This window comes from Anopheles arabiensis, chromosome 2, assembly GCF_016920715.1.
Source record: "Anopheles arabiensis isolate DONGOLA chromosome 2, AaraD3, whole genome shotgun sequence".
Classification (NCBI taxonomy): Eukaryota; Metazoa; Arthropoda; class Insecta; order Diptera; family Culicidae; genus Anopheles; species Anopheles arabiensis.
Window position 1 is genome coordinate 105,914,866 of NC_053517.1, and position 26,424 is coordinate 105,941,289.

A 26,424-nucleotide genomic window follows, 5' to 3' on the forward strand; every position below is an offset into this window, starting at 1 on the left:
TGTGCTTTCACTCGGTGCGAGTGGTCTGGACCGGTTGATGGCAGCAGACTTTTCGTTGCCGGCTCGTGAAGATTCATCGTTCACATTGTTCTAACCAGCAAGCGGGCTCGGCTTGCTTTCCATTCACGTTCGATAGTAAGCGATTACATGATTTATGTTAGTGTTATTTTAATGTTCTTCAAAGCGGGTGACTTCTTTCCCGGGATGAAGTTGGACGGTTTGAATGGTCGGGGAAGTAATAAGGAACAGTAAGCGGATCTGCTTACTGTGTTCCCATCTTTGATTGTGTAATCGAAAGAGTATGTGATCGGAATGGCTTGTTTTCGATGCACTTGAGCTACCCAAAGGTTGTACTGTGTGTGTATGGGTAAAGATGAGTTAGTCTAGTAATGATATGGCTTATGCTCAACGATATATTCTACCTTAAAGCGTTTGGAAGTTTAAACATACATGATGTCTTATCCTTCGTCGTAATGTGCGATTGTCATCATACATTCCCCATTCCATGCATACTTTTCCCAGAACAAAGCACTCCAAACGCTTCACCAAACTTCCCCATATGCAAATATTAAATTAAACTACACTGCCAGAGAGCACCACTTACTTATCAGATTGCTGGCATTACACGACCAAGCAGCTTGAAGTAGTGTCCCTCACAAAAAAAAAACACGGCCATGTAAAAGAAACCATATGCTGCAAAAGGGGGATGAAAATCTGTACAAAGTCATTCCACTCGCGCACGATGGCAAAGCAATGCTCATTGCATTCAATTTCTCCTGATTGAAATCGGGTAATGCAACGGCACGGCAGACTACAACAGAATCGCACATTAACCACGTTTGTTTGCGTTCTCGGTTTGCTAGCGAGATGAGCCAGCGATGTTCTGTGTGCTGTAAAACTGCAACAAAAGATTGTCGTTTGCATCTCATTAGCCAAGACAAGAAAAGCCAAGACGCACAACAGCAACAAGCGGTAGTGAAGTGGACCGTTTCATTGGGACAGCATCTTTCCCAGCTTTTCCAGGAGTTTCAATGGAACGGAAAGCGGAAAAGGAAGATTGAATTTCATGCTTACAGAGCAAATCGGGAAGCGTGCTAGAGTGCATGCACAGTAAATGTCGCCCCGGAATTGGTTACTTTTGGCACACGTAGCCGGCAAGAGCGCAGGTTTTGCAAGAACTGGGCCACTCGAAAAACAACGACCAACGTCGGAAAAAAAGGCATTCTTCCACATGCTCCGAAGCTAACGCGCGCTTACTTACTTACGTGCGGCAACATTAAATTTATTCCAATTCAGTTTGCTATTTGGCAATTTCTTTCGTGCCTTGCTCGATTCGTCCCTAAAGCTGCACAGTACGATTTTGGAGCGGCTTGTTGGAGGTCAGATAAGGAACGACGGGAAAGTAAAAATCATTACTCCACCCGCGAAGTTTGCTGGAGGAAGCCAATTGCACGAAAACACAGTAAATTGAACTACCTTCTCAACGGTTCGGTGCAACCAATTCCTTTTCTTTCACCCTTTTTCAACGTCTTATCGGTTATTCTTGGGTCGCAGAAAAAATAAGGCATTTCACGTAGCGCTGCTTCCCACGCCCATTTGATGTGCCAGTGGCCGTGCCAGGCCAGATGCCGGAAGTTTGTGGGTAAACTCCCCCTTTCGGAAGAGAATTTCACAATCACAAATCGGCGCACGGCTGAAGACGGAATTTGGAATGCATAAATTTAACCCCGGGGAGCGACCCCAGCAACCGAAGCCAGCCCGAAATAATTAGATAAACGAGTCCGCCGAAAAACAAGAAGAAAAGCACATACGCCTTCGCGGACGAAAAAAATCCTCTTGCGCCTACATAGCCACGAAGGAAGCAAGAAACGAAGAATAAAACGGTGAACGGTTGGTTGGGTGACACGACCTCTGGCTGGTTCGTCTCTTGTTTTTGTCTTCTTCTTCTTTTTCTGCCCCCAAACGAGAAGCTTCGGCAAAAAGCTTCAGCGCTTTGGTTGGTGGAAAAACGACCCCCATCCCTTCGCCAGAGCGTGTGAGCGGGAGGAAGCGAATGTGTGTGATAGCAACAAAAAAGAGGGCCCGAGCAGGCGCGCCATAGAGATAACAGCAGGCACGAACGGGATGGTTGAGCGCCGCACCGGAAAAAGCGAGCGAGCAAGTTGCTTTTTTGCCCGCGCGGTAGGGAAAAAGAGAGCTTGCGTGGGAAACTGGTGGTGCTGGTCGTCGGAAAACGAGACGACCTAACGACGATGAAACGTCTGATAACACGACTGACGGACGACGACGACGACGACGAACATAGTTGCTTTTCCCTGGTGCTAGGTAAGCGCAAAAGGACGCGCTCGCTCATCGTCTCGTCTTTATCGGCCCAGCTGGTGGCTGGTGTTGGGGGGAAAAAACAACAAAATAAAACATCCCCAATTAGGGCACCCGGAGCCGGTTGAGGATGAAGCGCAGTGGGTGAAGCGTGAGAAAGTTGTGCTTTATGTTCGTGTGTACGGGTTGCGAGGCGAGAGCAGAACATTCCAACCGGAGGGTGGATGCCTTGCTGTTTTCCCCAAAGCAGGATGGCACTATGTGCTGTGAGATGTGAGACACCCAACAAAAAAAAAGGATCCGTTTCTGTACCTGCGTGGTAAGCGTTTTGCTCCTCTTGCGTGGGTGGCTCGTGGCGGTGGGGTTTTGATGGGAAATGGGAAAACTGGGGGGACAAACTTTTCGAAGCAAAACAGACTGGTAGCGGGTGATGTGTTTCTGTTGTTTTTTTCTTTGAATGGGAACGAGATGAGGCGTCCGTGTTGGTATGCTGGTGGTCGTGGAAGGTGCCTGTGTGTGTTTTTGGGTAAATTAAATGCTTGCAGCTGAGACGAACCGACCTACGGTGGTTGAGGTGATGTTGTTATGGGTTAGAAGGATGGTTTTTGAGGGTGCTTTAAGGTAATTTTTGTGGATTTGAAGGAAGTTTATAAAAGGGCTATAAGTTGCAAAAAATGACAAGAAAACCAAGATTTGGAAATAGATTTAATTATTAGTTAAACACAATTTACAAACAGGTTTTAGCACAATGAATGACTTCGATTTTTATCCTTTATCAAACATATCTTAATGAGTTACAATCGATGATGGTGAACTTATAGTTTACCATGCTAAATGAAGACAGAATTCATGTATTTGTTTACTGTAACTTATCGTTCTGCTTTTCATTCTATTTGCAGGAAATTGCGGCCATCCTAATCAGCTTCGATAAACATTCCGAGTGGCAGTCGAAGGAAGTTAAAACGAGGTACGTTTAAAGTAGCCATACCATATCGCTCTAGATGTATCCTTACTGTGTCCCTTGCCCTCTTTCTCCGCTTCTAAAACAACCCATCTTATTCAGTATAAAGCATGAACAAATTAATAATAAGCTGGCACAGAGACACAGAGACTCTTGTCACCATAAAACCCTCCTTTCGCGAACAAAATGGAAAAGAATATGTCGAGACGAGAGTGCAACACAGCCACCACTGTTCCCTCTGTGTGTGTGTGTCAAGCGTGCCGAAGAAATGAGCTGTAGGGCAGCACCCGTGGGAGACAAACATAAGCGAACATATTTCATAAATTCAGTGCCAGTGCGCAATGAAGACGGCTGGTTCTTCTAGCAGGTTTACTGTCCGTGTCGCGTAACAAATTGGGGTAAACGGTTTATGATGATTTTCATTCGCGCTACCAAAGAGTGACAACAAGAGGGAGTTAGTGATGTGCCGTAAAACATAAGGCCAGGATGCCTGTCAAGCGTGTTTAGTGCGAACGGTTTCTTTTGCCAGACAGGTGGCATCCTTCGCCCGCCCCGAAGCGCACCATAAACGACTCACTCATCACATCTTGGGACATCTTGTTCGGGACGGCCAGCTCCAGGAGGGTGTCTTTTTCATTCCTGTCCTTCCTTTGCTCGACTCTCGAGGGAAGATTTATTCGCACAAACACATATTAATTTAACTTTATCACCTCGCTCAACAAGGGCGCGGATGATGCTTGGATTCTTGCTGGCAGAGGGGTTCTTTTCCCTCAACACACAGTTCAAAGCGTTCCACACTTTGGGGCACCCACACACACACACACATACTGGTTTGTCAACATTATCAACATAAACGTGTCAGTGTGTGTGTGTGTGGAGCTGTGGACACCGGAAGATATACCTATTTATGATTATTGTGTGATGTAATTTTAAACATTTTATTTCCCAACCCGATGGGACGGACTTTTCGGCTTCGGTGGAATGAGCTGGCTCGCACCCGTTCGTGCCGTTCCGTTGATGGAAGGTGTAAATAAAGCACTCTTCTTCTTAGTGTCCCCAAAAACACACAACCACACTCACACACACATACACAGCTGGAAAGTAACGAATGGTTTATAGGGTGTTTGCATTAGTGAGCAAATTTATTGCCGTGATCCCTTTTTTTTGAAGAGCTGACGTAGGTTTACGGTGCTGAAGCGTGTGCCTACCGGGGCACGTGGTCATTTTTGGGGGTTTCCTGACCCCTCTCCTGCTCGGTAAACCTTACGATAGGGACGACCTAGTTTTTGTTTATTTTAGGGACGACCTGCTGATTATTTTCGTTGACCGATAAGGTTTCCGTGTGCTGTGTGCGTTTTTCCGTGGGATTTTATGTTCTGTTTAGCGTTATTCTTCATAAGTCCAACGTTATGAATGGGCAGCAAATGGGATTTAGATAACTGTGACACTGGTCAGCGAAGTTTATCGCTTGTTTTGAGGTTATACAGGCAATGGAATATCTGTTTTGTTTAGTAGTACACTTCATTTTGTTTGTTTAGTTTGTTTTGTTTTCGTTTAGTTGATTATTTTGTTTTGCTTGTCTCTTGTTGTTGATGTTTTGTATTCTGCTGATTATTAAATTTCTTGACGTTATATTTTCATTCTTTTACTATTTTTAAAAACTATGAAGCATGATTTAAAGTTCTTTCTATTCTTTTTCATTCTTCCAAATTGTCTGAGAACTCATTAGTCTAGCAATCTTTCAATTTTGACAATTCTGATTATTATTTGTTTTCTACGAGCCCTGAAGCCTCATTACTTCTCATAAACTTTGATGCCCAATAATTCACCTCCCATTAGCCTTTTCCGATATGATGCGTGATGCGTTAAGTGTTGCCGGTAAGCTACAGGTCACAGCACCATTTAGCAAACATTTTCCCTCAACAATGATTGGCTCGGACCAATTACTCAAAACTCAAATGCTTGGCGTACTTTAGCAGCCTTTAGAATCAGAAAGGCAAAGCTTTTCTGCTTGTGTGTTTGTGTGTGTGAGTGTGTATGTACCAGTTCCATACGCGTACACCCAGCCGTACAGGCCCACCCGGGTATGCACTTTGCATCGCGAATTAATTAAAGACCCTTTACCATGCACCACCGTCCGGGGGATGGGAAAGTTTCGACGAACGCATTCCTGCTCCGGGTGGCTTGCGAACAGAGCCGTTCGAGGGAACAAGTTGGGCTGTACGCTTTCCGGTTCCGCTGTATAAGTGTGTATGCGTGTGTGGGTGTGTGTGAGATGGAAAACACGGAGGAAGCATGCATGACTAAAAAGGCAATTTATATCCTTTCGCGCGCGCTTAGAAATCCTAGCCTACCAGGATCTACCGCTAGGTGCGTTCGTTCGCTCCTCTTCGCTGCTCTTCCCACTGGAACTGGAAACTGTGGCACCGTACTGCTGCCGTACCGCTGGCAAACTATGTGGGTGGCTTCTTTCAGCAAGGGGTGGGTGGTAAATAAACTGTCGCGCGTTTGTTCTTCGAGCGGTACCGCGCGCGATCGCTGCCCCGCGCATTTCGGTTGCGTTCGTTGGTGCTTGGGAAAAATATGTGAGAAGTTAATTATTCGCTTCCACCCGGAAGTGTGTACGTTGCGGTGGGTTTCGTGTGCCGGCCATTTCGAAGGCGCAGCTCAATGTGGGGTGCGTATGGATGTGTGTGTGTGTGTGGAGGATTGGAAATTTATTAGCATCACCGATAAACTACTTGGCGTCGGCTTTTTCCCATCGGTTGACAAATAAATTGGGTTAAGCTAGTTAGTCTGGAAGCCCCGGTCGCTGGTTAGCTAATAGTATGCAATACAATAGTTTTGCGTGTAATACGTTTCGCTGTGCAGCACATGCCTGTGCTGCTTGCCTGAGTGAGGAGTGAAAAATGGCAACACGTTCTTGCTTAACAGGCAACCCGGCCTATGGGAGTTAATTAACTGCGGAAAGTAGATGAAGATAGTTTGCAGCACAAGAAGCAAGAAGTAATTAAAGGTAAGCCCTTCTCGCGTAATTATGGTGAGGGGGGTTTGTTTTTAAAACGAGCGATTAAAGGCGTTTAAACAACTGCTCTAGGTAGGTGTATTTGTAACGCCTCAGACCGGCTTTTGGCCGGAAGTGAATGGTGTCGAAACACATTTTCTAACAAGATACGTGCATCGGTACAACAAAACGGGTTTAATACTTAGGTTTTTATATAAATCACCCTCACTTCCTTTAATTGCATGCCCGTAATGAAAGACATTCGGTTAAAACGGGTGTAACGCCTTCGTAATTGATACTGAAGCACCTGTAAAAGCGATTGATAATTATGTCATTACGAGCTGACCCGAAAAGGAAGGTCAGGGAGCTCTTTGCACTCAAAGATAGTCTTCTAAATGGACTCTCTACCAGCTCATTGATCTTTACACTCCTTAAACCTTACCACGCCTCCGGAAAGTTGATGTCAATATAATTAAATTTAACAACATATCCAATCAACCGAAAACGACCCCACCAGAGGGAGAGGTTACCCAATTTTCACATTTTTAGTACACAATCGTCCCAACGGACGGACCAACGGGACGTGTGCAAACCGCAAACCTTTAAATACCTTCCGCTCTGAAGAGAATGTATTTGCCCTTAAACACCTTACCGTACGCAGGAAGGTTTCTACCACGCGTCACCTTTTTCTCCGCTCCGGCTCGAAGGACCAAAACAGTGCCGGCACGTTTGCCGGATTATCATCGCCACGTGCCAAGCCCGGGCGCAAGCAAATGGAAATTAAAATGGGTCATTAAATTTCATTCGACGGTAACGATCCGTTTTCTTTTCCACTCCCGTACCCGTGTCGGTTGGTGGTTGGTTTGTGTGAGGTGTGTGTGTGTGTGTGTGACTTAGGAAGTCGCTCTACCGGAACGGTTTGGTGTTTCTGATGGGGGAAGATTGGTGCGAAAAGAGCCTTCTTTGGAAGGTAGGGGATACCTGGAACGCATCAAAGTTAAGTGGTTAATGATGAAGCGGAATAAGCGTACGGGAAGATTGGTGTTAGGGTTTTTGTTATTCAATAACCTCCAAAAACTGGTACAACATTATTATGACACTAAACACTGTCGTTTGAATGGAAAGTGATGGTATTTTTTCATTCCCTATTTCCCTGTTTTGCTGCAGACCGAAAAGCGGCTCGATGCTGCTGTACTCGCGCAAAAAGGTGCGCTACCGGCGCGACGGCTACTGCTGGAAGAAGCGCAAGGACGGCAAAACGACGCGCGAAGACCACATGAAGCTGAAGGTGCAGGGTACGGAGTGCATCTACGGCTGCTACGTCCATTCGGCCATCCTGCCCACCTTCCATCGGCGGTGCTACTGGCTGCTCCAAAATCCGGACATTGTGCTGGTGCACTATCTGAACGTGCCGTACCCGGACGACAACAAGATGGCCGTGATCACGCCCAACCTCGCGCTGTGGGGCGACAAGAAGGAGTGGACCAAGGAGGAGTTGGTCAGCCAGCTGAAGCCAATGTGTAAGTTTTGGAACAACAAAACCAGGGGATGTGCAGTGGAGCCTTTACTGATGACACTGGATGTTTAGTTTTCCCCACAGTTTTCAGCGAGGACGAACCGGACACGGCGAACGAGATCGAAATCTCGACCGCCGAAACGGTGGAAGCGATCGTGAGCCAGCTGATGGAGAAGCAGCGCATGGCCCGCCAGACGGCGCTGGTGAAGCAGCTCGAGTGTGGCTGCCCGGACGCAAACTGTGCCGACGGGAAGTCCTGCTCGCATCCGATGCGCCGTATCAGCGCGGCCAAGAGCGTCCAGGAGCTGGGCAAGCGGTCGGATGGGCATGCGGGCGGTGGTGGTGGTGGTACGGCACCGAACGTACTGATCGGTTCCAGGGTAGGTATTACACTCACCCGCTCACTCGAAACCACAAAATCTCAATTTCGTTTGAGCACAATCTATTGATGTACACTCCATTTGCCATTTCCGTAGATGTATCCCCGATGGTTGGATAATCGAAGGATGGCGACGGGACGGGTCGAGCAGCAGCAGCAGCAGCAGCAGCAGCAATCGCAATCGCAACACCCGTCCTCGCACACCATCCTCGACCCGAACGGGGCGCGTGCCATCACGCCCAAGACGCTCGACACGTCGATACACTTCCAAGTCATTCCTACCTCGGTGCAGAATTCAATTAGGCCCGGCGGCAATCAGAACGCTTCCGCCCTGGGCACGCTGAGCATCAGCAACGGTAGCTCACAATTAACAAGTGTCAGCGGTCACATTACGAACGGCATCGTCGGCTCGCAAGCCAATCATCTCGGTGGGCATCGGTCGGCCATGATTATCACAAGCAATCAGCATCAGCAGCAGCAGCAGCAGCAGCAGCAGCAGCAACATCATCAACAACAGCACCAACATCACCAACATCCCCAGCAGCATCCCAATGTGCATGGGCATCCTCACCACGGGCATCCTCATGCCCAACAGCAACATACGCTTACGATGAACGGTAACAGTAATTCGTCCAACAGCAGTAGTAACGGCAGCAACACCAACAACAGTACCAGTAATAATAACACCAACAACAACAACAACAACAACACCAGCGTAAGCACCAGTGTCGGTAGCAATCAATTAGCCACCCTCGGCCACTCGAGTCAAGTGACGGCGTCGAACGGCACCGACCGGCCGAACGCTACGAACGGCGTACCTGCGGCTGCTCGCGATGCGAACATTAATCTTAACGGCAGCAACGAGACTCATATATCAATGATCGGTTCCACCGGTCAGGGCAGCAATCGTGCATCGAACGGCGGCGGTGGCGGCGATTCGAACGCTACCAATGGCACGCTGTCGAATAGTGGAGGTAGCAACGGCGGCCAGAGCCAGGGTACGACGGTTCATCATAATCGAATCTCGGTCAATGGTAACGGTGCAACATCGACACCGCCGCTGGTGCTTAGCTTGGGGCAGGTGCGTTTTTTTCTTTTTCGAAGGGAGTGTTAAGGACGTAAGTTGACTATAATGACCCTTTTCTTTCGTTGCCATTCATTTGTAGAACATTGGAGGACCGGGCAGCTTGCTGATACTAAACCAAGGCAACCAGCAACAGTCGTACGTTTGTCAACAGGCGCAGCACCAGAAAGCGAACGACGGCAAGGACCACGATGGGTCGATCAAGACGGAATCATCCGCCGGTTCGGTGGCGAAGCAGGAAATGATGGACGCGTCATCTTCGCCCGTCCCTTCACTATCGCACCACCAGCAGCGACAGCCGTCCCAGCAGTCGAACAGCTCCCCATCGTCCGCCACTGGCGGTAGCTCGGATAAGCAATCGTTCGATAGTCTGTTTGGCTATCAGGATCACACACCGATGGCCAGTCCGGTGCAAAGCATGGAAAGTAGCAGTGGCGGCGGCGGCGGTGGCGGTTCCGGTGGTGCCCCGACAACGCACCACCACGACAATCTACCGTTCTTCAACGAAACGCTCGATTTGTCGCAGGAAGATATACAGAAGACGCTGAGCGCCAACATGCCGCTCGGGGGGCATGTCGCCGGCCACGACACAGCGCCGACCGATGACGCCATGAACGGGGAGATCAATCCGATGGACTTTATCGAGAACTGTGGCGATAATCACGGCACGGTCGATGACGATGTGTTTGTGAATCTGGACGCGTTCGATATGCTGGTAGAGTTCCCCGAGCTGGAGCTGGATGCGAAGAGCGAGTTTCTGCGCTCGGATGACGGGACGGATGACACTGCCGGTGGGGCGGGCGATCTCGCCGGTGACAGTGGCAGTGAGCTCGGCCAGTACAAGCATCAGGTACAGAGTGCATCGCAGCAGCAGCAGCAGCAGTCATCGCAGCCGCTGCCGAACGCGTCCACCATAACGGACTTTAGCCCGGAGTGGGCGTACCCGGAGGGTGGCATCAAGGTGCTGGTGACCGGGCCGTGGAGTGCCAGCTCCGCCTATACAGTATTATTCGACTCGTTCCCGGTGCCGACCACGCTCGTGCAGGACGGTGTGCTGCGGTGCTACTGCCCGGCGCACGAGGTCGGCATCGTGACGCTGCAGGTCGCCTGTGATGGTTTTGTGATATCCAATGCGGTCAACTTTGAGTACAAATCTCCGCCAAAGTTCGAGACGAAGTGCGAGGGCAACGGGAACGACATGCTGTACAAGTTCAATCTGCTCAACCGGCTGGAGTCGATCGACGAGAAGCTGCAGATAAAGGTTGAGCCGGGAGAGCTGGTGAGTAGGGCGCTGGCTCTCGTGTGTCGATCGTTGTGACAGGGAGTTAACCTTTCTTTATGTTTTCGCTTGTTTCCTTAGCCGGAGGATACGCTCCTCTTCAAGCAGAATAACTTTGAGGATCGACTTGTGAACTACTGTGAAACGCTTACCGCCAAAATGTGGCGCTCTGTAACACCTGGTCCGTTCATCGATAAACACCAGGGCATGACGCTGTTACATCTGGCGGCAGCACTCGGATATGCCAAGCTGGTACGCACGATGCTTACCTGGAAGGCTGAGAACTCCAATGTCATACTGGAGGCTGAAATCGATGCCCTCAGCCAGGACAAGGATGGTTACACACCGCTGGTAAGTTCGGCTTCAAGCAAGTCTATCTTCCACGCGCAAACGTGCTCTGTTTCAACTCTCCCCTATCTCCTCAGACACTGGCCTGCGCACGGGGCCACACCGAGACGGCGATCATACTGTACAAGTGGAACCAGAACGCGCTGAACGTGCGCAACAACGCGCAGAAGGGCCCGGTCGAGGTGGCGCGCGACTACGGCCACGGTGAGCTGGCCCGCGAGCTCGAGCGGCAGGAGAAGGAGCGGCTCAGCCAGCAGCAGCGCACACCAACCAGTGCTTCCATTCCGACGCTTGCCTCCATCACGTCGTCGACGACGGCTTCTTCCGGCACGCATTCCTCCGCTTCCTCCGCTTCGCCAAACGCATTGCCAACCAGCTGCTCGAACCACTCTTCCAGCGCCTCCTCACCGTCGGCCTCGCCCGCCCAAGCGTCCCAGGATCTGCTCAGCAATCTGAACGAAAGCAATAGTAGCAGTAGCAATGGTAGCAACAGCAGCAGCAACAGTAGTACCGCTGACTGTAAAGCCCCCGATGGCAATAACAACCTGCAGTCGGGTGGTATGAGCAGTGATCTACACTCGCTGACGAACGATGCATCCGGGACGATGCACAACTTCCTGAACCTGAACCAAATCTTCAGCTACGGGGAGGGCCTGCACGGGGCGAACAGCGATAGCTGCAGCAACGACAACTTCGGTCTGGTGGCGGCTTTCAATCCGTCCCTCTCGCCGACGGGTCTTTCGCCGTACAGCGAGATGAAGGGTTCCTGCTCGTCCACCGGGTCGCAGGGCGGCGGTGGGCTACACTACGGGCTGGAGAACACCAACTCCAATCCGATGCTCTCGAACGCACTGTCACCGAACTCGGACAGCAACCGCAGCCATGACGGTGTGTTTTTGCGGCCCGGTGCGGTCTACTCGAGGTATGTTTTTGCGTGCTGAAATGCTAGATCTTTCTTGGTACTAAATCTGCAATCTTCGCTTCATCTCCACAGTCAAAGCCCACCGGGTGCTCGGCTCTCCAAGCGCTCGTCGATCGACAGTGGCATCAACATGGACAACCGTTCGGTGGCGCTCAGCCGCACCGGGAAAGCGTTCCGCGAGGCACAGCGCACAAACCGGATGGATCGAAGCATGTCGCTTCCGCTCGCATCCGGTGGTGGTGGTGGACAGCCCAGTGGCAAGAATCAACCCGGCACACCGTCCAGCACGGCCGGGGGAGATCGTGAGACGGACAGCTTCTCGCTATCTCTAAGCGAACGCACCACGGAGTCGCCGTCGCAGGTTTCGAGCAATGTTTCGTTGCTGTCACCGTTGCGCAAGATGGACTTTGCACTGTGTAAGTAGTGGCACGTTTGAAGTGTTGATACTGTCTTTGAAAAAACATTATGTGAATCCAATGATCAGGATCGTACCCACCATGATCATCGTATACTACGGAATGGGGTACGAAGGAGGAACGCTCTGTTTCATTTAAACGCTGTGCATTTTACAACTCTTTTAACTTGTTTATAATCCAATCTGTTACATGACTGACACTACACGCGACTACGCGTACTTATCTAGCTCTCTTGTTGAAACTTCACAACATAAAACACATCACTAGCTAGTATAGGATGGCTTTCTTGCATTGCTATTTTCACCTTCTTGCCAGTTTATCGATTTGCTTATCAGTTTTTGTTGTCTGAACACCGTACCAGGTGTGATTTTTCGTCATTACTTAAATTTCATATCTAACCCTGACGTATACGTTTTCAATCGGTAGTAATACATTGTAGTATTTAGACCTTTCTTTGGGTTCAAATTTGAAACGCTTTTTCGGGAATGGCATATCGATTTTTTCTTCCATTTAGTAGTAGAACTTTCCCCACTATTATAGGTTGCAGATTGGTTATCAGCCATGACATGGCAATCCTGCACAACCAGTTGTGCCAACAGGATTACTTACTCGCTTTATTTATCCCGTTGTTGCGATCTGATCGCGCTCAAGTTCTTTCTTACATTTGCTAACAAATCTGCTCTTCGTTTGTCGTGTTTTCTTTATCGCAATTCTTTGTTCTTTTCTTTTCCTTTTCTTCCAAATTCTTATTTTGCATTCGTCCGTACTTACGTACTTCCTGCCAATTTATTACTACTACTGTACACACGGTTGTACACACCACTGTACCGCGTGTTTCGATTGCACAGGTGAGGTTTCGGCTACGGAAACCAGCCCGATGTGCGAAGACGCCGACTCGTTGCAGGAGGACGACTGTCACCATCAGCTGCCTGACAGTATGGATATGGGTCCGGGGACGAGTGGGAACGGTGCCGGTGCCGTGACGAATGCCGTAGGTCAGTTCCACCACCACTGTCAGTCACCGTTCAGTCGGGGATTTGTTCCTTTAGGCGTTCTGTTTTATACGTTTGTGGGTTTGTTTGTTTGTTTGGTTGTTTGTTAGTTGTGTTTAGTTATCCTACTCCCCGTTCCTCTCTCTCACTCTCTCTTGTCCCTTCAGGAATAGATGGTTTAGTTTGATCGTTGTTTAGTTTTAGTTATTCCTCTGTATCCCTTTTACCTGTCTTTCTCTAGTTTTCTCTTTCTTCATGTATCTTTTCTTTCACTATCTCTCGGTGTGCGCGCGTGTGTGTTAGATGTTTTTGTTTTTGTTTTGTTTATATTTAGTTGGTTTTTTGTCGTGTTTTAGAAAAGATTTTTTATGTGTTTTTAGCTATCTTCTTGGTGTCTTAATATGTGTTTAGTTTTTCCAGTGTATCTCAAAGTGTTGTTCAAGGATATCTTTCGATTCTCAAAACTAAACAACCTGCACTTTTGTTTCACTTTATATTAAATTATTATTTTAACTGTAAATACGTTGGATAGGGTATTGTGTCTGAAGCATTCACAAGACAATAACTCTAAACGAAAACTACTCATTGCTCAATGTGATAAAAACAATACTTGAATCGCACCGCAAAAAGACACTACAACCAACACAACACCATACATGCAAAGGTATTTGTACAAATAATAACACTTTTTTCTCATTACACCAGGTAAGTTGTTTTGCACCGTTGCTTGGTTTTGTTTTTCACTTTATGATATCGCTTTTGCTTGTGCTTCGTAGTGGAATGTTGTGTCGTGATGTGATGTTAGATCTACTGAACTACTTAACGGTTTCGAAACATTGGAACATCATCACTGATTGGTTTCTGTGTTGCCCTTCCCTTATTTCACAGGGGATTCCGATGCAAAGGTGCTTACACTTGCCGAACAGATCATAGCCGCAATGCCAGAGCGTATCAAGGTTAGTATGAAGTCTATAGACATGAAGCATGCTTCTAATGTTTGTTGTGCCTTACAGAATGAATCGGAAGAAACCATGTACCTTGGCAGTCCGCTGCCGGACTCACTGAACGAGGATACGGCCGGTATGGGCATACTGAACGACACCTTCATGGAACCGTTGCTCGATTCGCTCCCTTCGTCGCAGTTCGATCAGGAGTTCAATTTCGAGTTCAGTGATCATAACTACCGGTAAGGCTTTAATGAAATCTTCGATGCAGCTTGGGACGTTTGTTAACGGGTTTGTTGTGTATTCATTGCCACAGCTACCATGACGTTGGTACACCCTGCTCAAGCCTCAGCCCGGCATCGTCCGGTCCGCTACAGTCACCTGCCAGCTATTCGATCCCGCAAGATCATCCCGTCGGCTCGCCGAGTCCGCCTCCAACTACGCAGGATTTCACCGAGTTTCTCCAATCATCGAACGCAACTGTTAGACCGTTCGAAGCCGATTTCTCTAACCTAAAGCTAAATGGTGAGACACACTTTGTAAACCATTAAAAATTGAATAAATACTGAACGAACTTTCTCCCACACTACTACAGATCGTGAGCAGCGTGAGCTGTACGAGGCGGCCAAATGCATCCAGAAGGCGTACCGATCGTACAAGGGGCGCAAGAGCCGCATGGAGGAGCAGGACAAGGAGCGTACGGCGGCCGTCGTGATACAGAACTACTACCGGCGGTACAAGCAGTACGCGTACTACCGGCAGATGACGCAGGCCGCCCTCGTCATCCAGAACGGCTATCGGTCGTACTGTGAGAACAAGCGGTTCAAAAAGTCGCAAACCGCCCAACAGCAGCAGCAGCCGGTGACGAGCAGCGAGGAGGACAAGGCGTCCGCCCAGTGTCTCGAGACGTACTACCAGAACTTCCGCAACGAGCAGAAGCAGCAACAATCGCCTCAGCAGCAACAGCAGAACAATCAGCCAGGTGGTTCCGGCTCGAAGGAACCGAGTCCGTCGGGTCCCCTGAAGTGAGTGGTTTAAGTGGAGACAGTGAGCGAGCAGTGGCAATACTGATATGTTTTTCTTTCATTTCCTCCAGACGAACTTATTCGCAACGAACACAAAATCAGGCCGCTAGGAAGATACAGCAGTTTATGAGACAATCGAAAAACAAGTAAGTAACACACGGCATGCGTTTTAACGATTCAGTAAGTCGTGTTTTACATGAGCGGACTATTCATACTAACCGTCAAATCACTCTAATCCATACGCTTACCTTCAGTACTTGGGATGAGCAAATGACTAACTTGGTGAGATATTCATCCTACTGTCATACGTTTTGGTTCAATTAAATGTTTATTTTATTGCGTATCTTTTTAATACCAAAAAGTGATATTTAAAATGGTCCCTTTTTATGTTCAATTCATTTACCTCACATTGAAAAAGGTTCATTTGTAGCGGTTGAAATGACTCACATATATCTTCTCACTTCCCATTCCCATCCAGGCTACAGAGAGAACGAGCCGAAAAAGAGAGGCTGGTCCACCTACGCAGGGTGGAGTACCTCCAAAGCTTGCAGTGTCACGAACAGCCCGAGGCTCCACCACCTACCAGCGCTCCAAGGTGAACTGAAACAGGACGCGAGCGTACGGATGGCGCTACCCACACGGAACACTGTTCACGCTCGCCCGAATGCAGCCAGTTTGATGGAAACTCATCGAAGCTAGGCGTAGGCGTGTAAGAAAGGAAAATTGTTGTCGAATTAATTGCGTTACTTTTTACTACGATTTGTTTTGTCAAGACACTTGTTCACGTTTTTTTGATTATTTAATCAATTTTGAGTTCTCACACACACACACAAACACACACCCGTTGACGATACGCATGTAGTGTGAGTGTTAATTTGTTTCTGTTGTTTTGTTATTTGTAGTAAGTTAAGCAAAGTTACGTTTTAAAACATTAAAAAAGGCAAAACCGTCCCAACGTTGCGTTATGTTGCGTTACCATTGTTTCAAACGGCGTTACCCGGTGTGGTTGAAATATTTCACAGCAAGCGCTGTGCGGTGTGTGAAATGTTTCTGAAACCGCTAAGCTAGATGGCGCTAGTATTGTGTTGAGAGATTTCGGTGCGGAATCTTTTGAACGACCAGCTCGTTTAGAATAATGATGAGGCGGCAGCAGCATTGTGAAACAAAAAAATATATTGCAACTAAAGCGTGTTGATGATGGGAGACGTTTAATCTGATACCTGAACTTTTAGTAGAAATTCTAGTCTAAATAACGTTCTCACACACCACGTTGTGCGGGTGGTTGAGAAAACAACACACACACATTGAGAGAGAAATGGGGACAGAAAGTAGAACAAAAAGCAAAACAAAACACTGAGAAAAATGTGATTTAAGCTCTTTTTTAAAACACGTGTAAAATGTTCGCCTATCTCGCGAGCGACTGTTATTAGAATCAGCCGAGACAGTGTTTGCCATAGTACAGCTGTACAGCCAGAGATAGACTTATTTTCCGTGATAGGAATGCGATGCCGTTGGGAGAAAGAGACGAGTTAGACAGAGAAGTTTAGAAAAGTTTGAACCCGACACTGAGCGGTACGAAATAGTGCTAGAAATAATTATTTATAGCAAAAAAACACTAGTGACTGGCCATCCTCTCGGTCGATTACGGTAATGTAAGCAGTGGTAAGGTACTGTAAATAGGAAAGGAGAGAAGCGTAGTTTGCAAAGCAAAACCGAGTGATTAGGTTTGCGCGTTTCGGGCCAGTTGGGCGTAATTGTACAGCAGATTGTAGAGCAGTTGTTACTGGTTCATTGTTTTATTTAACTGATGAAAATCAACTTTTTTACACTACTAGAGCAAAGCGTAGCGGTTGTTGAGGCGTAGAACAAACAGATACAGAATCAACATCTATTTATTATATCTTTCGAGATCGAGAAACCTAAACTTAAACGCTATAAAAAGGAGCGAATAAGCTGCTAAACTAGGGTCTAAGCTAGCTCTTTTCTCTTTCTAAGGCAAAAAACGGACGAGTAGACGAGTATTTCAACCCGACGGGCTGATGTATATAGCAAAATAGTTGAAGCTGGGGTTGTAGAGCGTCAAACAGTGATTTTCTATTTGATTGTTAACTTTTGTTAAATTGATCTAGATGCTAGAAACTGGTAATTATCAAAACAAACACACGGCACACGAAAAGCACGTACAGGCAAACGGTGTGCTAGTGTCACGCACCTAGTTTGTGTGCATTTGTGTGTGTGTGACATGTGTACGTGTGTTTATGTAAAGATATTGCTAATAATTACACACTCTTTAGCGAACAGAAGAGAAGGACAAGGATGATAAAAAAAAACAGCAAACACAAGCAAACGAAAGCGATCGAAGCTACCTAATGTAGACATTATATACATTAAAGTGACATATACATATATAGATATATATACAAGCTAACTATTTATCTCTTTTTTACAACGTTTCGAAGCGACAAAAGTGTGTAAAAGAAAACCAAAACAAAAGCAAACTGACACAACGTAGCCACATACGCCATTCAAAAACGTCAGTTTCAAACGCGATCTAGTGAGTAAATTTCATCCCTCGCCTTTCCCCCCATTTGCCGATCGTAGTTAAGCCGAAAGCAAAAGAACGTGCAGTGCAGTGAATGCCGAAAGCAACAACAACGGAAGAGGGGGAGGGAGGCAGGGGGTAGTTTTTCGATGTTTTGTTCAGTCTCTCCAGGGTGACACTGTGTGCGTCCATCTTATGACTTTCGAAAAGGAGTAATAAAATTTCAAAAATCTATCTACAAGCAAACTGTCGGTACGACTGGGTCAAACGAGGTCGCGGTTGAATCAAATCAAAGCAACAACAAAAACAACAAACCTCCATAACTGATAAGGATGAACGAGCCGTTTTGCAGGCAGCGGATGAAAAAGCGAAACGAAAGCGAAATAAACTGCAATCAATCTGCACGAGCAAAGAACGAGGTGCTGTAAGAAGAAGTTTAGATAAATAGGATAAAAAAGATGAAAAAGAAGAAGAAGAAGAAGAAAAAGAAAAAAGAAGACGAAGATATGAAGAAGAAGAAGAAGTAAAAGAAGAAGAAGAAAGGAAGCGGAGTTCAGAAGGAAATGAAAAGAGGAGAATATAAGCAACAAAGCAAAATCATGTGACAAAACGAAAAAAGAAGAACTTTTGAACTTAAAAAACAATTTACACTCTCTCAGCTACTTGCCATTTTGCACTATTCGACTTTCCAAATCACGAATCCACACACCTACACATACAAGCGGATCGTTAACTAACTTTAATGATTATATATATATATATACAAACAATAATATAATAATTCTAAGCGAATAATAAAAATGGAATGAAGGATGAAATAGAGAGAAAGAAGGAAAAAGTAACGTTGATTGAAGCACATTCGCACACGATTGTAGAAAACAAAAGATGGGAAAACTATATATTTGACAGAGAGAAGCGATTATAGCTATATATATATACATACATACATACATGCAAACATACAATTCATGCATATACATACATACCTACAATACATAGTGCATACTACTACCTACTTACCTTACAGTTTAAGCGCGAAGTTCAAGCGACAAAGTTAAAGACGAGTTCCAGTTACTGAAACAAAAACAAAAAAACAACATTTTTCTCCATCTGCAACAAAAAAAAAAAAAAACGACAACATAAAAGCGATAAAACACACAACACTAGAAAAATTGATAGATGACAAATGATAGGTAACGGTTTAAGCATTCTTTACATTCTTCTTGCGATTGGAAGTAGAATAGGAATAACAAAAAAAAAAAAACGGTTTGAAAAAAGGAGAAAGAAAAACAAAAAATGAAAAACCAAAAAAAGCACATAAAAACAGGAAACAGACAAACTGCGTACTTAAACCTACTAACCAAAACATCAAATTTTCAAATCATTGCATCATTTAACGCAAATTATGAGAAGGAAGCAAAAAATATGTGAAAGAAAAGAAGATAACAACACAAATAGGATAGCGCTAGTATAAGGATACATTTAAATAAAACAAGAACGAGCAAGAAGTTAGCAACAGAAGAGCCAACCAACACAATTGGAGGGGAATTGAGCAAAAGCAAAAGCAGTTTGTCGGGCAAAGTATAACTCTATTGCGAGCTTTTGTAAACGACAGGCGCAATATTGTGGAACTATTTTGTTGAGTGTTTTATGAAGTTAATACCAACAGCAGCACAAAGGAAGAAACAAACGGAATGCTAACACAGAACAAAAGGTATAAAATCTCTTTCCAACGTTGTAACGATTGAAGAATGAAATGTAACGCGTTTTTATTACACCGTGCGGTTACGGTCCCATTTGCTCGTTGACTTATGGTCTTTTCGCTTCCACGAAACACGAACAGTATTGCAGCTTTGTGAACAGTGAATGACACAGTTACTTCATCAGCAATAACTATCGTACGGTGCACAGCTTTAAAAAAAAAGAACTGGGATCGAACGATCCACGATCCTTTCGATCCACACTCTTGTTCTGCTTGTGAAGCGTTTGCTCTTGAATTTTTGGTAGGTTTTCGCAAATTATTAATGCAGCAGCAATCTCGTTCACAAAACCTCTACTCTTGAAAGCAATAATAACTCCTTGTTTGAAAAAAATAATAATAATAAATAATAAACCCAAAACTAATTCAATCGATCAAATCGATTGCACTCCCAGACCTGTACCGTTCTGTTTTTGCACCCTCCCCGCACGGCAAAGCACCTGTCAGAAACTTTGAGAAAGAAGGCTTCCGGCCACGAGCGGTCACAAAAGCGCAGCAGCAGCAGCCCGCGTGCCAATTGGCTACTAAAATCATATCAAAGCTCTGGGGGAGCAGCCGATTGGAGCAAAAGTTACGCATCAGTTCCTTCTTTAACGAAAAACGAAAATCACGCCCCCGGCACGTGTGAGCTCATTTTCACGGCAGTTTTGTTGTTGTTGTGTGTGGTCTTTACACGAAAAGAAATGGTTCAAAGTCAACTCGCAAGGCTCGTGGGCTGTGAGAAAACAGCAGCATTCCTAATTGGGGAAGTACAAACGCGCGCAAGCGACTCCAACGATGATGCAAGGAAGCGGTGATGCGTGACAGATGAGGCTAGCCTGGTGCATAATTTTTGCCCTCCCCCTGTCACTGTCAGTTAAAGCTAGGTCGGAGCATCTTTCTGATAGATTTTGGCCCGACTGAAGATTACATCGTGGCACTGTAATAGGCCAAAAAAAACCTCCCAGAAGATAAGCGACGTTTGATTGATCCTTTTTGGGTGTCATTGGGTGCAATATGAGCCCCAATTACAGCCTTGCAGATCTCCTTTGCTCTTTATTTCATGTTCATTTTCACTAAGCAGCTCGCTAGTAGCTTTGATTTTGTAGAAAAGTATGGAAAGAGTATCATATCAGGGAAAATGGTAAATGTTGTTGAGGTTAAAGCCATGCATAAAACAAGTAAGCAAAAACAAACAAATAACACATTAAAAAAAAACAACTTAATACGTCCATGGGAAAAAATGATACAATACAAAAATCCCACAATCATACACCACTAAACAAACACAGTGCACAGATGTGCGGTAAACGGATGCAATTTCTCAATGCTACAATTAGGAGGTAAACAAACACACAAAAACTACTCACGAAAAAAGGGAGAAGGAAATAAAACAACGGTTGTGTCGAGTTCAGATTTGAGGAGTTGCTTTAGCAAGAACGTTTCAAACCACACAGCACTCCTGTGTGTTTTTTCTCCAGTTTAATTTCTCTCTTTTTTAGAAACGAACATTTCTTCCTCCCCGGCTCAGGTTCAGTAGGAGCTTGGACCTACCAAGAGACAGCTGGCATGTTAAAAAAACACTCAAAAAGTATTAAAAAACAAACACTTTCTCTTTAAATAAACTACACAAACGAACACAAACACACATACAAACCACAAGCACATCTCATCTCCCAGTGTGCAGCATCTAGAGTGATCTATTGAAGAATTTATCTAGCTAGGGCCACCTTGTAGCGCACAAAAGTGCAACCAAATTTACCCACTTTTGCGTAGATGCAGAACCTTTGATATAGAGAAATGAACACTGCAAAGCGAAAGAGGTGTTTATAGTGATGTAGAGTATGCAATTTAAACTAACTTCTTTCTACCTATCTACTCACTCTACTTTAAACATTACAAATAAATACATACACACAAAAAAAAAACGGCGGTACACACCCGTCCATGCCGCTTTAGTAAATCTCGCAGAGGACAGAGACACAACCACATCCACATTTGGATAGCTGGAACTGGGAAAACGGCAAACAGTTTAACTATATTTTTATACACCAAAAGGCAAAGCGACTTATAAGCAAGGCTATACAAAAAAAAAAGTGTAAAGAGACGAGACGGGGTTGTTTTGCACGTACACACTTACAACACTTATTCTTATTATTCTCTCGTTCCCTTCTCGCTCTTTGCCGCTTGCTTTCTTTCTCCTAGCACTTTAGGCGTTTAGAAGAAGGTGGAACAAAAACACGCGATAGAAGACGCTATAAGCAATCATGGGTCTACTTCTACTACTGATAGTGATAGTAACTAGCAAGATTCTCGCGATCGATCGAGAAAAAAAAAACACATCGACAGCAAAACAAAAGGGGAAGAAAAACCGATAAGCCAGTGAGCAAACAGCAGCAGCAGAAGAAGAAAAAAACAGGTGGATAGAGCAACTAACCAAAATGAACCTTTTCCCCTCTCTAAACAATCTACCCAAGAACGTGTTCTTTCATTCCAAACCATTTCCAAACCAGTAGCGGCGATCGAGACGCGGCGTGGAGAGCGATTGTCGAGTAGCTTTTCTGCATGTAGTGTAGGTTTTTAGGAAGACGAAAATACAACAAATATCACAACCCAATGAAGAGCATTTTCTCTCTCCATTTTGGCTAACATTGGAAGATCGCTTTAACCTTTAACACGAAAAACCACACACACACAAACACTCGTACAGAAAGAGCAATGGAAAGAGCAACTACCTTTAGTATCCCGCTCGTTGTTCTCTTCTCTTACCTTAATCTGTTGTCATGTTGTAAGCAGAGACAAGGAGGTGATAACGTTTCCCAATCACGCTAGATGGCAGGGTTGTTTTGAGATGCACGTATACACACACTGTTGTTTCGATTCTCGAGTATCACTATCCTGTCCTTCTTTCCAAAACAAACCGAAACTAAAATGAATTTTCTTCAACATAGAGTACTTAATAAAACACTTTAACACACCTGCACACCTGGAAAGGACGACAACGAGTGATTTTAGAAACTAATCAGCACGAATCAGTGAAGCTAATAGTTTGAACAGAGTCCACGCCTTTCCACGAGCCCTAGCAGCCCTAGTCTTGTAGGATGCGCACATACTTATCAAACGATTAAACAAAGCCGGTGACATCTACCTAACCCCTAAACATCAACTCAACTACCAGTTACTCGTGCAAGCAAAGCAAGAAAAATGGTACTAAAGAATGAAAACAGTTAAAGAAGAAGTTAAAAAGAAGAAGCGGTAAATAGTGAGGTGAAATGAGCATGAAACAAACAAGCACTTAAATACACTAAAAGAAACAAATACACACACACACTTACACACGGCTCGGATAGAACGGAAAAGGAAAATAGAGAACGTGAAAAGATTGCAAAAAAGAAGAGAAAAAGAAAAGAGAACAAATTAAAAATAAACAAGCAAGCTTTAACATATTTTTAAACGAATGCATACGCTCAGAAGCACGATGACATAAAAGATAAGCAAAAAAAGAGGAAAAGCAAAAGAGGAGAGGAAAAAAGGTATAAATAAATATTATAAAATAATTCTCCACACATCCCATGCGAAATGGATATACAATTAACTAAAAGTTCGATGAATGAAAACAAGAAAAAAGCAGTAACGTGTGCAATTGGCAGTGGCAAGACACGAGAAATGAAAGTGAAAATATGCAACAGCAAAAAAAAACATTAAGTAAGAAACACCAACAAAAAAACAACAAGCTAACAGTTACAAAAAAAGAACATTTAAATAAAAATGGCATCTCCTGTGACAAATCAAGTTTAGTGGCGTGTCTCTTACGCTGCGCGGAGACGAAGTCAAGCAGCTGAACAAGCGGCAAGCAGAGAAACAACTAAACAAAGACAAAATAAAGCAAAAATCTTTCAAACCATACTGAATTGTTTTGTGTGTGTGTGTGGGTGAGTATGTGCAAACCAAACTTGATCGTGCTTGCCTGCGGTATGTTGACAGGCAACAGATGGGAGATGCACCATTGATAATTGAATAGAGACAAATCTCCATACTACACACTCACTTGAGCACTGTTTGTCTTACTACTAGCACTCGTTTTTGACGCCTGGCTGCGGAAAGCTTTTCGCAGCGGTGCGCTTCGTTTATCTCTCTAGCTCTAGCTCAGCCGCCCTCTCACATACCTACATCGTCGAAGTCGATCAATCAGCAATCATCGGAGAGAATTTTGAGAAAAGTCTGATAGTTTGTTTGTTTATCACCTGGTCGGCTGATGCGTACGTCTAAAAGTAATGCACAGGTGCAAAGTCTATAGAACACAACACAACCCTTCCCCATGAAACACTGAAGGTAAGGAAGACACAGGAAAGCTTACCCAAAATCCCCCACACAGCACAAACAAATAAAGAATAAAGAGATGAAAAGCATTTCGGTTGTGAGCAGTATCGCTTCCATGCTGCATCCATCCCGTGTTTGCAAACGTTTCGTTTTCCTTCCCAGAAAAGTGAGAGGCTAAGGCACCGAATACAACTAGCGTACTTTAACGTATCTTTAAGCACTATCGGAAAGCGTGTTCTCCTGTTTCTTGTTCAAACGATTTAGCTAGACGAGTTTTGTCACCTTTCCTATTGAATAAAAAAGCTCCCTAAATGCCGGTCGTCAACAAGCGAGAAGTGAGAACACTTAAGTAGCATTAACACTCATGTAAGATTGAGCAGGCAGGCAAGAAACTATAGCTTTAAAACAGTTTGCATCTTTAAACGTTCTCTTAAACGGTGAAGCCAAATGGTCTGTTTGCTCCAGTGTGAAACGAATTAAAAAGTAAAACAAAGCGAGCACGTGCTTCACTTACTGCGTTACTTTAGTTTTGTACCATTTGCTGTTCATTCATTGTGCACGTTTGAGGATCAGAAAAAAACAGAAAAGAATTCACTTTGCTAGTGGTATTTGAAAGAGATGTGTGCGTTAAAACATCTTCCTATTCTACCTATTGCTAATGCATAGTGCGTGTTAATATTGGTAAAGTTTAATGAAAGAAATGGAAGGAACAGTGGGTGACAGGAATACCAAAAGCAACAAACAAACACATTGAAAATAATGCATGACAATGCAAATGCACAGTTCACAATCTTGACATACATTTACACGCGTTTTGGGGACGGGAACGAGTGTAGTGATAAGAAAGATGCAGAAGGAGTAACGAAGACGGATACTATATAAGTAAACGATTTGCACAGCAGCACCGTTGGAAGTCAAACTGCACCATTCAAACAGAATCTAGCAATAGAAACAACGTACACAAGTCTAAGGAGAAAGAGAAAAGAAGGTAAAAAAACGAAACAAAAAGAGAGAATATAAGTAAAAGAGGTGATGATGAGAAAAAGGTAACATAACATAAACATAGAACACCAAAACCGAAGAAAACAAAACAACAGACAAATGGCTAGTAAGCGATTCTCAAAGAGTAAAGTTGGAAAGAAATGGTTTAACAAAAATGGTATAAGCACTGTACTTTTAGTTATGGCTCTACTGAGAAAGATGAAAACCAAAGTAAATAAGTTGCATATAACAAGCTGAAAATGAAAAAAAATTACGCTGGAATGAGCATTAAACAACAAGACACACCATTGCGTTCATAAATGGAGATGCTTGTTTGCACTTTGGCCATCTTACTGTGTTTTGTGCTGTATTTAATTTAAGAAAGTAATTGTAAATATGAGATCCAAAACAAACAAGCAAAACCACACTTACACATGAGTGAAATGAAGCCCAATTTGTGAGAAAATCGAATCAAATTACCATGATGATCATTTAGCTCTGGAAGGGATAGAAACACAGATGAAAAACAAATGCATCTCAATTTGGCAAACAGAACCGAACAGCAAACTTTACGACTGAAAAGCATATCCTACAATTTCCGGTCAACGTGTGGTCGTATATAAATGAAAAAAAAAGGTGTGCAAAAGCCGGGAACTACTTGTGCAATTACAAACACACACCCTGAAGGCTCTCCAAATTGTATAAACCACTTGCACTTTACTTACAAACCGAAGCTCTCCCCAAAGAAAGCAACAAAAAAACGGAAGAAATAAAAAAAACCCTCATCAAAATACCCTCTTTTCAACTGTTTTCTACTTGCAAAGCAAATCCATTCAAAGAATGACAAACTATTAGAGCAAATTGAGCACTGAAAGCGTTACTTGTTTCACTTCCAGCTCCCCACTGGTGCGGTCAGTATCGATCTATTTGTAACATATATAAATATACTTAAAGTAACCTCTTCCCTTTTCCAACTTACACACTCTGTACCTTTTTGAGATTATGTAGAAACGTGTTTGGAAAGGAATTAGATCATCCGCCGCCAGATAAAAACAAAACAGAATGCATTCTTTCGACAAAAGTTCACGTACTAGTTATGACAGTAAACAGTAAAGCAAAGAGCAAAACAAAACAAAAACTAACCTTAAACACTATTATCAAGTTTCCCTTGCAAACTCTAATCTAAGCGGTTTATAGATTGGTTTTGTTTCATGATCGCTAGTGGGACGTTATGAGTGGGATGAAAAAAAAACACACACACACAAAGAGATAAAAAGAGATAAAACTCACACAATCACAGGTTACAGAAGAACACAACGTAACAGTGACAAAAGAAAAAGAGAAATAACGCAAAAAGAGAGAAAAAGAGAGAGAAAGAGAGAAAAAAGAACATTACAACAATTTTAACAATTTCAAAAATAAAAACACTTTAAAAATGAGACTAAGCGAGTGAGTATCTTTCTTATTCTTTGCATGCCTTTAAATGGCTTAGTTTCACTAACTTAGCTCAAAATATCACAAAATCTTCTTCCGCTGTTGAACTAATGACCGAAAACATGAAACTCATCACAGCAGGCACTTGCCCTTCAAACCGGACGACGCAGTTACGCGTGGTCCGCTTGATCGTTGATCGAACGATCAGGAGATAGGCGTA

The 26,424-nt window shown here is 44.5% G+C and overlaps 1 protein-coding gene across 10 annotated transcripts in view; it reads left to right on the forward strand.

Annotated features, from left to right (window-relative positions):
• The window catches only part of LOC120901256, a 173,811-nt gene extending 147,789 nt beyond the window's left edge, over positions 1 to 26,022 (forward strand). For 8 of the 10 annotated variants that reach the window (XM_040308994.1, XM_040308968.1, XM_040308959.1 and 5 more), the window contains exons 6-21: positions 3,219 to 3,286; positions 7,452 to 7,804; positions 7,873 to 8,180; positions 8,277 to 9,260; positions 9,346 to 10,542; positions 10,624 to 10,893; positions 10,968 to 11,812; positions 11,885 to 12,228; positions 13,077 to 13,223; positions 14,109 to 14,176; positions 14,234 to 14,406; positions 14,481 to 14,689; positions 14,760 to 15,189; positions 15,261 to 15,335; positions 15,444 to 15,471; positions 15,668 to 26,022. In XM_040308994.1, coding sequence (XP_040164928.1) covers positions 3,219 to 3,286; positions 7,452 to 7,804; positions 7,873 to 8,180; positions 8,277 to 9,260; positions 9,346 to 10,542; positions 10,624 to 10,893; positions 10,968 to 11,812; positions 11,885 to 12,228; positions 13,077 to 13,223; positions 14,109 to 14,176; positions 14,234 to 14,406; positions 14,481 to 14,689; positions 14,760 to 15,189; positions 15,261 to 15,335; positions 15,444 to 15,471; positions 15,668 to 15,793 — 5,625 coding nt within the window. In that variant the 3' untranslated portion in view covers positions 15,794 to 26,022. The remainder of the gene's footprint in view (positions 1 to 3,218; positions 3,287 to 7,451; positions 7,805 to 7,872; positions 8,181 to 8,276; positions 9,261 to 9,345; positions 10,543 to 10,623; positions 10,894 to 10,967; positions 11,813 to 11,884; positions 12,229 to 13,076; positions 13,224 to 14,108; positions 14,177 to 14,233; positions 14,407 to 14,480; positions 14,690 to 14,759; positions 15,190 to 15,260; positions 15,336 to 15,443; positions 15,472 to 15,667) is intronic. The other 2 variants (XM_040309042.1, XM_040309030.1) reach the window with 2 other exon arrangements.
• Positions 26,023 to 26,424: the final 402 nt, after the last annotated feature.